This window comes from Salmo trutta, chromosome 36 (genome assembly GCF_901001165.1).
Source record: "Salmo trutta chromosome 36, fSalTru1.1, whole genome shotgun sequence".
NCBI lineage: Eukaryota > Metazoa > Chordata > Actinopteri > Salmoniformes > Salmonidae > Salmo > Salmo trutta.
The window spans coordinates 32,338,398-32,356,805 of NC_042992.1; the positions used below are offsets into that span (position 1 = coordinate 32,338,398).

General features: G+C 43.1%; 1 protein-coding gene across 1 annotated transcript; it reads left to right on the plus strand.

Annotated features, from left to right (window-relative positions):
- The first annotated feature begins 3,423 nt into the window (after window positions 1–3,423).
- On the plus strand, window positions 3,424–15,672 carry LOC115175907 (zinc transporter Slc39a7). The gene is made up of 8 exons (XM_029735538.1): window positions 3,424–3,564; window positions 4,181–4,665; window positions 5,407–5,575; window positions 5,905–5,985; window positions 9,483–9,605; window positions 11,788–11,874; window positions 13,423–13,619; window positions 13,869–15,672. Exons 2-8 carry the CDS (start codon window positions 4,186–4,188, stop codon window positions 14,121–14,123), a joined length of 1,392 nt encoding a protein of 463 aa, XP_029591398.1. The 5' UTR covers window positions 3,424–3,564; window positions 4,181–4,185; the 3' UTR covers window positions 14,124–15,672.
- Window positions 15,673–18,408: the final 2,736 nt, after the last annotated feature.

Here is an 18,408-nt window from a genome sequence, read left to right on the forward strand (position 1 = left end):
GCAGGTAGCCTAGTGGTTAGAGCGTTGGACTAGTAACCAGAAGGTTTCAAGATCAAATCCCTGAGCTGACAAGGTAAAAATCTGTCGTTCTGCCCCTGAACAAGGCAGTTAACCCACTGTTCCTAGGCCATCATAAAAAAATAAGAATTTGTTCTTAACTGACTTACCAAGTTGAAAAAAGAAAAAAACGATTCTCCCTGTACACCAAGTCAGAACTGTAGGTTAAATAAAGGGGGCATATAAGCAGACAATAAAAGCTGTTACAATATTTTATGATTACATTCCTCTAAAACAGGCCATAGGCAACATGTGCACCACCAAGTCAGAACAGTTGGTGGAATTATGAGGGGAAAGGGGACCAAATTATTTGGTGAGGCACATGGGCTACTAACAGCTTACTACACAACATACACTTAGTATTACTTTCTTCGCTAAAGTATACATATCTTTCTGGCATATTACATCATTTATGCAGCAGCATAGAAGACATTTTTGGACTCACCTTGTTGTGCTGTGCTCACTTGAACAGGAAGGTGGAGCAGCGGTCCTTCATGGGCAAATTTTGTCATCAAACTTTGTCATTCTTTGGATTTTTGGTGCTTTCAAGACAGTCGGAGGTCGTTTTTTTCAGAGTTCCAAGTTGTCTTGAACTCACTGAAGGCTGAGATTTCACAGTTCCGAGTTTCCAGTTGTTTTGAGCGCGGCAGAAGTCATGCTGGATTGACAGCATGGCCAATGTTGAATGTTTGTCCTTTTAAGCTTGGAAAAGAGACCCTTTAACCCAGACTTGGGTCCACACACCCACTCCACTGAATAGCAGGCTAGTGATTGCTTTCAATGCTTGCAGTTAGCCAGCGATTCGTTCTAAACCCCTCATTGTTTAATTTTCCATTTCCAACTTGTTGTGTAATGTTTATGTCCAATAGCCGATGAGCACCGATACTTTTTATCTATAATTTCTCTTCATTATTTCTCTTCAAATGACAAGGATTACAAAGGATTTGCCAGTAGATTGTCGACTTCAAGATGACTGCAAGCTTGCTAACTAAGATTTTGAAAGTATGATGTGATGTTTACATGATCAGTCCAATCAAAGCTACTGGAGATATAATGTGATATGATGTAATTTTATCTATGGCTCAAACCACCTGCCCTGAAAGACGTGTAACCACTGCATAAGATACTCTTCCCTTTTGCACACACTTGACGCATGACCAAATATTTAGCATTTATGACACTGAAGAGGCTTGTGCACAAAAAGTCTTAACAGAGTATTTGGGCAATCCCATTACTAGCCTGTTCAACCTCTCTTTCGTATCGTCTGAGATTCCCATAGATTGGAAAACTGCCGCGGTCATCCCCCTTATCAAAGGGGGAGACACTCTACACCCAAACTGCTACAGACCTATATCTATTCTACTCTGCCTTTCTACGGTCTTCGAATGCCAAGTTAACAAACAGATTACCGACCATTTCGAATCCCACCGTACCTTCTCCACTATGCAATCTGGTTTCAGAGCTGGTCATGGGTGCACCTCGGCCACGCTCAAGGTCCTAAACGATATCATAACCGCCATCGATAAGAGACATTACTGTGCAGCTGTATTAATCGACCTGGCTAAGGCTTTCGACTCTGTCAATCACAACATCACAACCAAGACTCAACAGCCTTGATTTCTCAAATGATTGCCTCGCCTGGTTCACCAACTACTTCTCTGATAGAGTTCAGTATTTCAAATCGGAGGGCCTGTTGTCTGGACCTCTGGCAGTCTCTATGGGGGTGCCACAGGGTTCAATTCTCTGGCCGACTCTCTTCTCTGTATACATTAATGATGTCACTCTTGCTGCTGGTGATTCTCTGATCCACCTCTACACACACACGACACCTTCTGTATACCTCTGGCCCTTCTTTGGACACTGCGTTAACTAACCTCCAGATGAGCTTCAATGCCATACAACTTTCCTTCCGTTGCCTCCAACTGCTCTTAAATGCAAGTAAAACTAAATGCATGCTCTTCAACCGATCGCTGCACGCACCTGCTCACCCGTCCAGCATCACTACTCTGGACGGTTCTGACTTAGAATATGTGGACAACTACAAATACATAGGTGTCTGGCTAGACTGTAAACTCTCCTTCCAGACTCACATTAAACATCTCCAATCCAAAATTAAATCTAGAATCGGCATCCTATTCTGCAACAAAGCATCCTTCACTCATGCTGCCAAACATACCCTTGTAAAACTGACTATCCTACCGATCCTCAACTTCTGCGATGTCATTTACAAAATAGCCTCCAACACTCTACTCAACAAACTGGATGCAGTCTACCACAGTGCCATCCGTTTTGTCACCAAAGCCCCATATACTACCCACCATTGTGACCTGTACGCTCTCGTTGGCTGGCCCTCGCTTCATACTCGTCGCCAAACCCACTGGCTCCAGGTCATCTACAAGTCTCTGCTAGGTAAAGCCCCGCCTTATCTCAGCTCACCGGTCACCATAGCAGCACCCACCCGTAGTACGCGCTCCAGAAGGTATATCTCACTGTTCACCCCCAAAGCCAATTCTTCCTTCGGCCGCCTCTCCTTCCAGTTCTCTGCTGCCAATGAGTGGAACGAACTGCAAAAATCACTAAAGCTGGAGACTCTTACCTCCCTCACCAGCTGTCAGAGCAGCTCACAGATCACTGCACCTGTACATAGCTCATCTGTAAATAGCCCATCCAATCTACCTCATCCCCAAACTGTATTTATTTATTTATCTTGCTCCTTTGCACCCCAGTATCTCTACTTGCCCATTCATCTTCGGCACATTCTACCATTCCAGTGTTTAATTGCTATATTGTAATTACTTCTCCACCACGCCTATTTATTGCCTTACCTTACATTTACATTTTAGTCATTTAGCAGACGCTCTTATCCAGAGCGACTTACAGTAGTGAATGCATACATTTCAAACATTTTTTCTCCGTACTGGTCCCTCTTATCCTACCTCATTTGCACATGCTGTATATAGATTTTTCTACTATATTATTGATTGTATATTTGTTTATTCCATGTGTAATTCTTTGTTGTTGTATGTGTCGATCTGCTTTGCTTTATCTTGGCCAGGTCGCAGCTGCAAATGAGAACTTGTTCTCAACTAGCCTACCTGGTTAAATAAAGGTGAAATAAAAAATAAAATAAATAAAAAATCTCATTAATCCTAACTTTATATGAGAAGGGAGAGACTCTTCATCAAATAACAGAAGCATGGAGTAAGTTCATTTATTTTCTCCATCCAATATACGGGTCAGTCGATGTGCACCAATGGTAAACGGCCTAAATTGGACGCCTTCATCAACCCACCATCATTGAGTCCGGATGAGAGATTACAAAAACATAAATCTCGCGATATTATGACAGGTACTCTTTATTTACACCAGCGAATGGAATCACGCGAGGTTTCTAATGATTTGACTTAATGCCACGTCTGAGAATGAATAGACACCTTTGAGACCCTTTGCTCTGTTTGGAAGAATTTGTTTGATTAACTATCATCGCAGGATAATTACAGCAGACACGTGAGTGTGTGGCAATTCGCTTATACTGCAACATTGTTGTCATCACCGCAAACGTTAGCCAACCGTTGTTTGCTATTGTACTTAGCTAGTTAGCTAATTATCCCGACAGCACGTTGCATGCAAGATAAACTGCGACACCTGCATTCCTTTAATCGCATTCACATGCATCTTTGTCGACGTGGCTAGCTGCTAGCCAGACAGTTGGTGGCTAACGTTAGATAACTTGCTAGGTACAACAATCGCATCTCTTTCAATCCATCACTTTAAGGGCATCTAGCTACGTTAGCTACTCAGCAAGGCTACTTCACCATTTAGGACCCTTTCCTTCTTCCTGAGTCAGTCTTATACGAGGAGTCAATGGAAAAGTGTAACGTTAGGGCCATGTCCTTAGCAGAAGGCCACCACGGGAATGCTGTTGGGTGTAACGTTAGCAGATGGGATGTCAATGGAGTGTTTGATAATGTGAATGTGATGCATGATAACTAACTAGTGTAACCCATTCACTGTAACTACCCACAATCATGATCAAATGAAGCTGTTGATATTAGAAGCTAGTGTTGCTGTACTAAGGCAGGCTACTGTAACCATATATATTCCCTTTGTGTGTCTGTTCTAGGTGAGATGATGGCCCATGGACGTCTGCTAGCGTTAACACTGTTCTCGGGAGCGGTGCTGTTGCTAGCCACCCAGTTAACTGTTGCTCATAGCCACTCTCATGACCACCATGGGCATGCACACGACCACCATGGGCATGCACACGACCACCATGGGCATGCACACGACCACCATGGGCATGCACACGACCACCATGGGCATGCACACGACCACCATGGGCATGCACACGACCACCATGGGCATGCACACTCGCACGGGAGTGGCGGTTGCGATGGTCACTCCCATGGCAGTCAGAAACTGCACCACGGGGCGAGCAAGTGGAGTGCTGAGGCCAACCTGCCCCCAGCTGAGTCGTCGCACCACGGTCACGCACATGACCATGGACATAAGCATGAGGAGAGTGGACACGGGCACACCCACGGAGGAGAGAGGGTGATAAGGGAGGCAGAGGGAGAGAAGAGGGACATAGTGGATCTCTGGATGCAGGTATTGTCAGTGGAGGCCTTGGAGCCATACATGAAGGGACATGAATGTGTTATTGTGGATATTTGATACATGATTTTTGTCCAGATCCCATGCTACATTTAGATGTCCATTAGTGATCATGGCCTACCTTATATCAAATCATATGCAAAATGTCACATCTTTGTCAGTCGGTATCCCTCCTGTTCATTCAAACAACCTCTTGACTTCCCTACTGAGTCCCAGTGCAAACGCAGGCTGCCTATTACTTTTCTACAAACATTTCCCTTTGCCAGTGAGTCTGTTGCTACGTTTTGTCTAGAGTTCAATTGACTCATCTGGTTTTGACTACTGGACCAGACAACCTCACTGCAGTGTACTGTCAATAACTTTCTATCGATTTTGACTGCAGTCGAAATGCGTCTGTTATAAAGTTAACATTTTTATTTGCCGTGTTCAAGAGGGTTAGGTTTGTTAGACACTATTTTACCATTATTTAAATGCCCTGGTCAGCACGACTCAACAGGTCAACTATTTAGGTACTGTCAATTGAATTGGACCTGAATTGGAATGTATTTATTTGGCATTCAATTATTGAAGGGGTTGGAATGTAAGTACTTTTGTAGACAGGGAATAGCCTTTCCTTATTTGATGAAGTCGATTACATTGGTTTGATACCCTTGGAACTCAAAACATCCATCCTTATCAAGTGAGATTATTTTATTTTGACCTTTGTCTCTTTTTCTCTCCTATTCTTACCATTAGGCCATCGGTGCCACTCTGCTGATCAGTGCTGCTCCCTTCCTCATCCTCTTCCTGATCCCGGTCCAGTCCAATACAGACCAGAACAAGAACCTCCTGAAGGTGCTGTTGAGCTTTGCCTCTGGTGGCCTGCTGGGAGATGCCTTCCTGCACCTCATCCCTCACGCCCTGGGTTAGTGTCAGTATCACACAACTACTTGAAGTAAAGGGAGGGCATTCCACACCTTTTCCCCTAAACTATTGTTGTTACGGTAGATTTCTTAATTAAGTGAAAATAATTGATTTCCTATCTAGTTTATTGAATATTTTTGGTATTGATGGAATTAATCTTTTTAGGTATGATTGTGGGATTTAATCTTTACACAGAATAATCAGTGAAGGAAATACAACCTCTAAAATCAGCCAAAAAATACCTATTTATTGGTTTGTAGTTAAAAGGATGTTGTCATGCCAGTCTGATATCCATTGTAATTCTTTCTTATCTCTCACTTGTTTACACAGTGCCTCACTCTCACCATGGAGACGAGGGACACGGCCACTCACATGACAGTGAAGAATCACAGGATCATGGCCACTCACATGGTATATCAACATTTACGAACACCACCGTATTATCCAGCTGATCCATTACACATATTTTTTAATTTAACCTTTTGTTTAACCAGGAAAAGCCCAATTATTTTCAGTCTCTTTTTCAAGGGAGACCTGGCCAAGAAGGCAGCAACAATCAATACATTACAGAATTAAAACATACAACATGAACCAGCCAAAAAAAAAAGCATTTACACTCCTCCGTAACAGTCTCCCATCAATATTTTAAATTCATTCAGTGGCACTAACATATATCTAGATGAAGCATGGATTGTAGAATTTTCCATGCCTCTGGTGCACAAGAAGAGAAGGCAGTCTAATACTGTGAATGTCCTGGGGACTTTAAGTAGCAACCACCTAGCAGACAGGGTATGGTAACATAACAACCACCTAGCAGAGCAGGTATGGTAACATAGCAACCACCTAGCAGACCGGGTATGGTAACACAACAACTACCTAGCAGACCTGGTATGGTAACATAACAACCACCTAGCAGACCTGGTATGGTAACATAACAACCACCTAGCAGACCGGGTATGGTAACATAACAACCACCTAGCAGACCGGGTATGGTAACATAACAACCACCTAGCAGACCGGGTATGGTAACATAGCAACCACCTAGCAGACAGGGTATGGTAACACAACAACCACCTAGCAGACAGGGTATGGTAACATAACAACCACCTAGCAGACAGGGTATGGTAACATAGCAACCACCTAGCAGACCAGGTATGGTAACATAACAACCACCTAGCAGACAGGGTATGGTAACATAACAACCACCTAGCAGACCAGGTATGGTAACACAACAACCACCTAGCAGACCGGGTATGGTAACATAACAACCACCTAGCAGACAGGGTATGGTAACATAACAACCACCTAGCAGACAGGGTATGGTAACATAACAACCACCTAGCAGACAGGGTATGGTAACATAGCAACCACCTAGCAGACCAGGTATGGTAACATAACAACCACCTAGCAGACAGGGTATTGTAACTGCTGGTGGTGAAGGAGACCAGACTACAGAGTTAGAGGGAGTTTAGCCAAAAGGGCTTTGTAGATGAACACATACAAATGTAGCTTTCTGCGCGTATAAAGTGTGGTCCAACCTACCATTTGGTACAAGGTGCAATGGTGAGTGACTTGGCTTTGTTATAAAGCGCAAGGATGCATGATAAACGGAGTCCAGTCTCTGTAAGACAGGAGGCTGCATGCATATACAACAAGTCACATAATCAATTACAGAGAGAAGTGGCCTGAACAAACTTCTTTCTAGGCATAAGTGGGAAGCAAGCCTTATTATGAAAATAAAAACCCATTTTCAATTTAAACTATCCTCACAAGATTATCCATATGAACTTTAAAGGACAACTTGTCATCTAACCATATACCTAGGTATTTGTTGGATGACACTTTTTCAATGGATAAGCCACCAGATGTGACAATGCTAACCTTCTCTGGCTGAGTGCGAGCTCTGGTAAAGGTCATGAATGTAGTTTTTTTTGTTGGTACATTCAAGACCAGTTTGAGACCATAGCGGGAGGCCTACAGTGACCGAAAAAGCAGTCTGGAGCTCTTCAACAGCCTGAACCAGAGGAGCACGTGAATATGACTTTATCGTCTGCATATAGATGTAACTGCTGGTTGCATCCCATTTCCCAAATCATTAATATAAAGGGAGAACAACACAGGAGCTAAAATGGAACCCTGGAGCACACTGCTATTAATCGCAAAAAAAGCCAGACTTGTGATTGTCAGTTTATACACATTGTGTTCTGTGAAAGTTAGTTTCTTAACCAATTTACTGCCCCTTCCCTGAGACCAATGTTACTGAGTCTAGCTATCAACGATTCATGGTCAACTGAATCAAATGCCTTTGATAAATCCACAAACAGAGCAACACAATGTTGCTTTTTATCAAGTGCATTAATGATGTCATTTGCCACTGCCATGGCTGCAGTTGTGGTGCTGTGCCCTGATCTAAACCCAGACTGAACCCCGCTCAGTATGTTCTTTTCAATTAAGATGTTTTTTAACTGAGTTCACTAGGGATTCATAGACTTTGGAGATAGGACGATAGTTATTAGCATCTGAGGGATCTCCACTCTTTAGCAGCGGGAGGACATAAGTTGATTTCCAAATGCTGGGTATGGAATTGGTCAAGAGACTCAAGTTGAAAATGTGAGCCACAGGTTGAGTAATAATACCAGCTTCTATCTTTAAGTGGTAGGGGTCCAGGTTGTCTGCACCTGCAGACTTTTTAGTGTCTATTGCCTTTAGTGCTTTATAGACCTCAGCATAAGAAACAGGCACACAGTTAAAATGGTTCACATAATGGCCTATATCATAGTTGACTGTAACAGAGCTTACATTAGAGGCCTGGGCCCCACCATTATCAAAATCTGAAGCAGCAGATATGGAGTGCTTGTTAAAAACCCCTACAATATGGGCTTTATCCTTCACTTCATTAGAATCCATCATTAAATGGTCAGGAAGGCCAGTGCATATACATTAGAACCTGACACTGATGTGATTAGCTTCCAGAACTTGGTAGGGTTGTTTAGGTTCTCTGACTGCATTTAAATAGTAATCTGACTTGGACTTCCTGATCAAACCTGTGCATTTGTTTCTTAGCGCTCTGAAGGAGGCCCAGTCAACAGGAGCATTTGTATGTCTAGCTTGAGCCCAAGAGACATCTTTCAAATTAATTCTGCCAAGTTATCTGAAAACCAGGGATTGTCCCTTCCACTGATTCTAAATGTCTTCACAGGCGCATGCTTATCACAAATGGACACAAATTTCATATAAAAATAGTCCCAGGCAGTGTCAACATCGGGAATCAGACTTACTCTGTCAATATTATGGTACAGATCATGTAAGAATGTTTGCTCATCAAACTGTCTAAAATGTCTTAAAAATATAACGGGGTTTGGCTTTGGCCATTTTTGTATTTAACACAAGCAATTGCACAGTGATCACTGACATCATTACAGAATATCCCAGTCGATGTGTATTTGAGGGGTATTCGTTAGAATAATGTCCAATAGAGTTGATTTGTTAGGTGCTCTAGGATTCTGTCTTGTAAGCGCATGAATTAATTGAGCGAGATTCAGAGACATTACCAGAGATCAACAATAAAAGCATAACAGTATATATGTTGCCCAATGCGTGAGGACTTGGCGGAGCCAGCACCATTGTCAATAAAACGAGCTGAGTCTTTCGATAGTTTGAGATTATGGAAGGATGCCATCAAGTGTAGGTCCAGTTGCGTTTGAGAGTGGAATAAATGCAATTGCAGAGAGATACCAAGTGCCTGGTGGTATTGACATGATGGTCTCGTTGGAGTGTTTGCAAATTGTAGGGCGTAAGGTGACGCTGATTCACTCACCCATTGATCATTCAGCCCCCATTTTGGCAAACAGCATGTCCCTGACGGTGCTCCTTATCATACCTGACGGTGCTCCTTATCATACCTGTAGGTGCCGCACATGGTCACATGATGTCAGTAGGGCTGTGGGTCCTCGGCGGAATTGTGGCCTTCCTGGTGGTGGAAAAATTTGTTCGCCTCCTGAAGGAAGGACATGGACATGGACACTCTCACGGTAGGTAATCCATTTTAATTGAAGTTTGTAGCACAGGGGAAAAACAAAGGCCAATTTGAATTGATGCATGTGCTCCTGCTATATCAATTCAACATGAGCTTTTTTTTCTACTATAACTCAAATGATCCCTCTGTGTGCAATGCATTTTTTTCCCTCCTGTTGACCACTTAGTGCATTTGGAAGTATTCAGACCCCTTGACTTTTTGCACATTTTGTTACATTACAGCCTTATTCTCAAATGGATTAAATTGTTTTTAACCCATCAATCTAGACACAGTACCCCATAATGACAAAGCAATATCCCATAATGATATAAAAAAACTCCCTTCATCTTTCCCTCGATCCTGACTAGTCTCCTAGTCCCTGCTGCTGAAAAACATCCCCACAGCATGATGCTGCCACCCATGCTTCACCGTAGGGATGGTGCCAGGTTTCCTCCAGACATGATGCTTGACATTCAGGCCAAAGAGTTTAATCTTGATTTCATCAGACCAGAGTCTTATTTCTCATGCTCAGTCCTTTAAGTGCCTTTTGGTGTACTCCAAGCGGGCTGTCATGTGCCTTTTACTGAGTGGCTTCCGTCTTGCTATTATACAATTAAAGGCCTGATTGGTGGAGTGCTGCAGAGATGGTTGTCCTTCTGGAAGGTTCACCCACCTCCAGAGGAACTCTGGAGCTATGTCATTGACCATCGGGTTCTTGGTCACCTCCCTGACCTAGGCCCTTCTCCCCCGCTTGCTCAGTTTGGCTGGGCGGCCAGCTCTAGGAAGAGTCTTGGTGGTTCTAGACTTCTTCCAACGATGGAGGCCACTGTGTTCTTGGGGACCTTCAATGCTGCACATATTGTTTTGGTACCCTTCCCCAGATCTTTGCCTCAACGCAAACCTGTCTCTGAGCTCTATGGACAATTCCTTTGACCTCCATGGCTTGGTTTTTGCTCTGACATGCACTGTCAACTGTGGGATCTTATATAGACAGGCGTGTGCCTTTCCAAATAAATCATGTCCAATCAATTGATTTTACCACAGGTGGACTCCAAGTTGTAGAAACATGTCAAGGATGATCAATGGAAACAGGATGCACCTGAGCTCATTTTAGAGTCTCATAGGAAAGGGTCTGAATACTTAAAAAATATAAGGTATTTCAACAAAAAAAAAAAAAATTTGCAAAAATGTCTAAACCTGTATTCACTTTGTCGTTATGGTGTATTGTGTGTAGATTGACGAGGAAAAAATGTAATCAATTTTAGAATATGGCTGTAATGTAACAAAATGTGGAAAATGTCAAGGGGTCTGAATACTTTCCGAATGTACTGGATGCATTGCATGTCTTATGTTATGGAATAGGTTAGGTAGTTAAATTAACATTTTTAGTCATTTAACAGATGCTCTTATCCAGAGTGACTTATAGAACCAATTAGGTTTAAGTGCCTTGCTCAAGGGCATGTCGACAGATTTTTCATCTTGTCTGCTCAAGGATTAGAACCAGCGACCTTTTGGTTACTGACCCAATGCTCTTAGTTTAGGGCTTAGGAGCATAGTTGCACTACACTACCACTTCCCACACTCCATCCCCAGAGGACAGCAGCTCTGCCACAAAGTCTTGTGAAGCCTTGATAAGCACACAGGTGTGAGCGATTAGGAAGGATCTGCAATCAGTGTGAGATGTTATCTTTAGTTTTGGTATAGGCCTTTTTGTACTTTTGTTTTTCTAAATATTTATTTTGTCACCATGAACAAATGATAATCTGCTTGGTCTAGCCGACTCATGTGTCAGGATTGAGCAGGCCCTGGAACCAGGTAAAGTGGCTGTCTCTTGGGCACATGCATACCACACGGTCCACATAGTCTGTCCTCTCACATAAATTCACAGGTTAAATCAGGCTACAGACCATTTAGCTAGGCCTAGGACCCCTAGACCCAGTGAATGTAGCCAAATCTTTAGGCTAGCAGCTAGTTGGTTTTGTAACATGACCTCTGGGTCCATTTTGAAATCTGAACATTGATTCATTGAGATTTTCCTCTTGCCGAGAGCTACTGTATGGTTAGGGGATTTGATGCTACTCTTCTAAGCCGTCATTGTAAATAAGAATGTGTTCTTAACCGACTTGCCTTGTTAAATAAAGGGGGATGGTCAGTACACCAAAGAGTTATGCACATGTATTTTTTTCTCCTATTTTCAGCTGCTCCTAAGGCAAAGGAGAGTGACGGGGAGGAAAAAAACAAGGGTGAGAAAGATGGAAAAGAAAGCAAAGATGAGAACACTACAGGTAAGAGGAGTTGATTAATTGCCACTTAATTTCTTAGTGGGCAGTTTGCCTTTACTGAAATTGCTTTTTTTTAAAGTCTCAAAACCAATTTTGCTCAAAGAGAATATTCACTTTGACAGCATTTCATTTACCAGCCTCCAATCAATCCTGTTTCTCTGTTATTGCGTGTAACTGTTAGAGTCTGTTAGAGTTATTGTCCATTCTCCCTTCTCAATATTAAGCAGGGCAAAAACATTTTGGTGATTTCTGGTACACCCAAATAAATCTGAAACAGCATGGTTTTGGACTCATTCAGCAGTTTTTACCAGATTAAGTAGAATACCATTTGAAATGAATATTGAAAGTTACATTTATATTCCTAAAACATACGTTTCCGGTGGCAAATCATTTTGAGAAATAGCCCATGTCAAAACAGTTGTAATGTGTCCAAATCAATAACCAATATGTAGAAACAGTTCCTGATGTATTGTAAACATAAAATGTACTATCTACACACACGTGTGCAAGAATAGTAATCAGATTACTTGTAAAAAAATTAAAGGACACCTTATAAACTGCACACACACCAAATTGATAGATCACTCATAACGATTAGGGGGAAAGCAAGTTGTATGTGCTGTTGAAACTACTACAACTCAAAAAGCACATGGAAACTGGAGGGGGGTGCGGGATGTTCCCCAATGCTGGAAGTGGGGCCCCGAGTGAAAGTTTGGGAACTCCTGGGTTAGAGGACAATTTGTAGAAGACGCTTAGCTACATTTAGAAGTGTTGCAGTTTGATTCAAGTCGGTTGCCAACGTGGTAAGTGTAACGCCAATTTGTTTTGTTAATCACCTCCATCGATATCAAGTTGGAATCAGTACAATCGGTGTGTATACGCTGTTTAAACTAACACGATTCAAAATCATCTAAATTCTAGAATATCGGATGGAGATTCTGGGAGGTTGCTGAAACGGGGCAGAAACAAATGAGTTGCTTTGTTAACATCAACGAATCGCGACCCCCGGCATAGGATATCAACACTGACAAGGGTTGGCTGTTATTTAGGTGATAGTTTGGGTCTCAAATCAGTGTGTTGGTGTGCGGCCATCAACTTTTTATACAGAGAGCCACAAAATGTTCTGGGCCATTTGAGCTTTAAAATTAGAACGCTGTTGTAAGTCCTGCGACTAACAGGCGCGTATCACAAAATCAATGGTACCAAATCTGTTTAAAGCGATCCGTTTAATACATTCGTGATGACTGTAAACTTGGATATTAACATGACCAATCTGAAGAAAAAAGGATGTATATAATTCCACTATATTGTACGTGTTGAAAATGCAAGCTTGTGTAAGGTACTAACATGTTTTGTCCAGCATAAGGAAATGAGCGTAATATAACAATTAAATGTCAAAGTAATTCAATATTTTTACAACAATTGACATCTATTTATTTGTACTTTAACCATGGAGGGAGTTAACAAATGCTCCTAAGCACAATTTAACCAGGCGCTCTAGACTAGAGTCCATACGTTCTGTGCTGAAGTTTGACGTCCCTGTCAATATAGATATCAAGGTATCGGGCTACCTGAACCTGGCTGCTGACTTCACACACAATTTCACTGACGGGCTGGCCATCGGGGCATCGTTCCTGGTTGGCCCAGCAGTAGGCACAGTCACCACTCTCACCATCCTGCTGCACGAGGTGCCCCACGAGATTGGCGACTTTGCCATCCTGGTCCAGTCTGGCTGCACCAAGAAGAAGGTAATGCACAAGCTTCAGCTTTTCATAACAATTGATGTTACACATACTGATGTCACACAGGAAACAGAAATGTGCTTGACTATGTACTGAAACATGCTCAGTACAAGTTATCTGTCATGACTGCAACACAAAGCCTATTCACACATGGTGGCAGCTGTAAGATTTGTGTGTCTTCTCTGTTTGAACAACCTGCATCAGAAAGTCTCTGTAGGTAGAGATGTCCATTGACAACTTCGTCTTTCCTATCAGGCCATGTGTCTACAGCTGCTGACTGCCTTGGGGGCTCTTGCCGGCACAGCCTGCTCCCTATTGGCTGAGGGGGTGGGCGCGGCCGCCACAGCCTGGATCTTGCCATTCACCGCAGGTGGCTTTGTGTACATCGCCACAGTGACGGTCCTGCCTGAGCTGCTGGTTGGGCGCTCTAGTCTGGGCCAATCGGTGATGGAGATCCTGGCGATGCTGGTTGGAATTTACATGATGGTGCTAATCGCAGAGTATGAGTGAGAGTATGAGTGAGAGTATGAGTGAGAGTATGAGTGAGAGTATGAGTGAGAGTATGAGTGAGAGCTTTCACAGGACTATTTGTTCCAAAGAGAACCTGAATAGGGAGTTGCATTTCAACACCAACCAACTGGAGGATGATGACGATCTGAACTATACAAAGTCCTCATCAGCATAGGTCAGACATTTGCAAGCAAGGCAGATGACTCGTAGTTGTAGTCCATTATAATTGCGCAGTTCATTCCCTTTTTAGTCACAAAAGGGCAACCCAAAACAATGTGTGTTTAAGTTGCTGTTAACGGTTGAATCTGTACATTAGTTAAAACGAAAATCTGGAATGGCCTCCACACCAATATTTGTAATGTTTACTTTTGCCTTTAATTGTACAGTCAGAGATCACAGATTGAACACAATAGAACTAGACAGTTAAGTGGTAGGGTATTTTCCTGGATTTAAATGAAGGGTATTTTTGGATCAGTATATTAGCCTATAACTGGAACATTCCAATTAAATTAAATGGGCATAATATTTGAACGTATACCACCTAAACCAGGTCCCCAAATAGCGGCTATCTTGGATACTTGACGTTGAGGAAAAGAGTGTCCTGAAATGTCATCAGCTTCCTGAATGGGGCTTATTGGGAAAGATGAATAAGCTGCTTTAGATATAGTACACAGCAGTTACTGACCAAGCTAACTAGGAAGCTAGGGAGATTTTCTTGTTAAAAGGTTTTCATACATGCATTTACTGTACTTCCACATTATGCATGTATTTAGGGTGGGCTATCCATGTCGAAACTGAACCTATTATCCAGAGTAACAGGATTTGGGGGAAGTAGACAGTCTTTGAAACTGATTTCTTCAACCTTCAACCGTAAGGTCTTGTCCAAGTGATGTTTGCCCTTTTGAACAACTGAATGATGAACCCTCTTCTACTTTTTAGTGTTTATAAACCACTGCTGCAACAGGTTTTGTTGAATTGTGACGACTATTATTTTGGGGGATTTATACATGTTCACTTGCGTACAGTACTCAAACCTGCTCTCCCTCTGCTCTTGACGAATACAGTAGGCATTGTGTCATTAAGACAATCAATGCTGTAGCTGTTTTGTGTTTAGAAAGAAGTTGCTCACCCTGGACCATTCTGTATGTACACGACTGCATCTCTGGCCTGATTGCGAACTGATCCTATGCCCCTATCCACAGGACCTTGTTGACTTCCGTCTTGTGGATCTAAAACTGTTTGTACTGCCAATATTGTATAGTAAGCTGCTTTACCTAGGTTTCTGTGATAAGTATATTGTTTCCATCCAATGCATTCCTTACGTCAAGTCTTATCAGATGCTTGAGGTTGTCAACAGCCTATAGATGGGTGCAATGGCTTGATTTGTCATCATACTTTTTAATCACGGGGAACAAGGTTAAAGTGGTGAGTGGGAGATTTATTAAGAGCAGGGGCAAAGAGGAGTGGTGTAATTTGTTACTTTGTTTTCATTAAACAATTTTTGTTACTTGGTTTTCATTAAACAATTGATTCTCTCATGTTTCACACTATCTTTTACTGGTTACCTGTTTTTCATTAGGTAATTGATGCAAGAGAATATGAAAAATACAAGCAATCCAATACTTGAGTAGCCTGGAATCTGACCTAGGCTAGTTATTAGGGGGGAAATTAACAATTGATCACAAACCATAGACACAGGCTAAATGTGGCCATATTCTTATATACAAGAGTATGTGGACACCCCGTCAAATGAATGGATTTGGCTATTTCAGCCCCACCCGTTGCTGACAATTGTATAAAATCGAGCACACAGCCATGCAATCGCCATAGATAAACATTGGTAGTAGAATGGCCTTACTGATGAGATCAGTGACTTTCAAAGTGGCACTGTCTGGCATAGGATGCCACCTTTCCAACAAGTCAATTCATCAAATTTCTGCCCTGTTAGAGCTGTCCCGGTCAACTTCACTGTTATTGTGAAGTGGAAACGTCTAGGAGCAACTGAACATGGACAAGGCGCATGAGGAAAAAGGAGAGCCACCGGAGGAGAATCAAGGGGACCAAGTGCTTTGACATCCAGGCGAATGACTTGGCTTGGAAGAAGGACGAAAGGAAGGCAAGACCTGGGAAAGCTTGGTGCTCTTTTGCTCCTAGCTGGGGTCACCATCTGTTAAGGTGAATATAAACATCTCATAACTATTTGCTTTTGCAGACTCGTGGTGGACCGCATCACCAAGTACCAACACTGGCCCAGGGGTTTCTCCAAATAGTCAATCTCACGGCTAACCACTGGGTCACATTCAGTAACCGCCATTTCCAGGTAGGTGCTGTTAAGGTGTATGACTCCAGTGGTCATGACACCACCCTGGTGTTTCTCTCACAACTCATCTCTCTTCTCCAGGCACCATCGCTTACCTCCCTTATCAACCCCACTGGCATAAAAAGATTTGACGTCCTTTATTTTCTGTCTGCCATTAACATTATTGCATCTCTAATCAAACATTTACATTAAATCGTTAAATAAATGTATTTGTACAGACCTGATAATCCTTTAACCTGTGTGTTTGCTTGTTTACGTCTGTCTTACCCTTTTCCCTTTACTCTGCTCATGTTCTCCAGGACCTAGGGGGTTGTAACACCCAGATGTGGATCCACCTGATGTCCTCCATTACAACCATCCTCCAACTTTTCATTACATCAGCTACAGTTATTGTCATATTTCAGTTCATTATTTTTATTTTTACAGGGACAGTGCATATTAATCAACGTTTCAGTAAAAGTGCCGGTTTTAGCCAGCCGGCTAATTTTCAACCACAGTCCCTGGGCAGGTTGTTAAAAACAATTACAATATAGACAATCAATGAACAGTGAGCACACGCAGAGCAACATAGGACAAGCAAGACATAGCATACAGACAGGGCAACATAGCACAAAAAGCAAGACAAAATCCATACAAGCAACAGTGTTTCCACACCTCACAAGCTACAGACAAGAGACATGGAAAGCGGCAATACACAGCTAGGGAATATGTTCACAAATCTGATTGACTTGGCTTTAGCCATGTCTTCATGTTTTTTGTGAAAGTGTGATAGGTGGTGCAATTGTGTGTCTGATGGCAGTGTATTCCAAACATGAAGCTCTCACAGAGAGCTTGACGCCTTGATAAGTTCCTTTCCTGAGGATGGCTCACCTCTCACAGTTCTGGGTGACTTTAACCTCCCCACGTCTACCTTTGACTCATTCCTCTCTGCCTCCTTCTTTCCACTCCTCTCCTCTTTTGACCTCACCCTCTCACCTCCCCCCCCTACTCACAAGGCAGGCAATACGCTTGACCTCATCTTTACTAGATGCTGTTCTTCCACTAATCTCATTGCAACTCTCCTCCAAGTCTCCGACCACTACCTTGTATCCTTTTCCCTCTCGCTCTCCTCCAACACTTCTCACTCTGCCCCTACTCGGATGGTATTGCGCCGTCGCAACCTTCGCTCTCTCTCTCCCGCTACTCTCTCCTCTTCCATCCTATCATCTCTTCCCTCTGCTCAATCCTGCTCAATCCTTCTCCAACCTATCTCCTGATTCTGCCTCCTCAACCCTCCTCTCCTCCCTTTCTGCATCCTTTGAGTCTCTATGTCCCCTATCCTCCAGGCCGGCTCGGTCCTCCCCTCCTGCTCCGTGGCTCGACGACTCATTGCGAGCTAACAGAACAGGGCTCCGGGCAGCCGAGCGGAAATGGAGGAAAACTCGCCTCCCTGCGGACCTGGCATCCTTTCACTCCCTCCTCTCTACATTTTCCTCTTCTGTTTCTGCTGATAAAGCCACTTTCTACCACTCTAAATTCCAAGCATCTGCCTCTAACCCTAGGAAGCTCTTTGCCACCTTCTCCTCCCTCCTGAATCCTCCTCCCCCTCCCCCCTCCTCCCTCTCTGCGGACGACTTTGTCAACCATTTTGAAAAGAAGGTCGACGACATCCGATCCTCGTTTGTTAAGTCAAACGACACCGCTGGTCCTGCTCACACTGCCCTACCCTGTGCTTTGACCTCTTTCTCCCCCCTCTCTCCAGATGAAATCTCGCGTCTTGTGACGGCCGGCCGCCCAACAACCTGCCCGCTTGACCCTATCCCCTCCTCTCTTCTCCAGACCATTTCCGGAGACCTTCTCCTTTACCTCACCTCGCTCATTAACTCATCCTTGACCGCTGGCTACGTCCCTTCCGTCTTCAAGAGAGCGAGAGTTGCACCCCTTCTGAAAAAACCTACACTCGATCCCTCCAATGTCAACAACTAC

Coding starts and splice junctions, on each gene's coding strand:
- LOC115175907 (XM_029735538.1), top strand. CDS start 4,186: ATGATGGCCCATGGACGTCTGCTAGCGTTAACACTGTTCTCGGGAGCG. Junction 5,576..5,904: donor CCTCATCCCTCACGCCCTGG/GTTAGTGTCAGT, acceptor TTGTTTACACAG/TGCCTCACTCTCACCATGGA. Junction 11,875..13,422: donor CAAAGATGAGAACACTACAG/GTAAGAGGAGTT, acceptor CTGTCAATATAG/ATATCAAGGTATCGGGCTAC.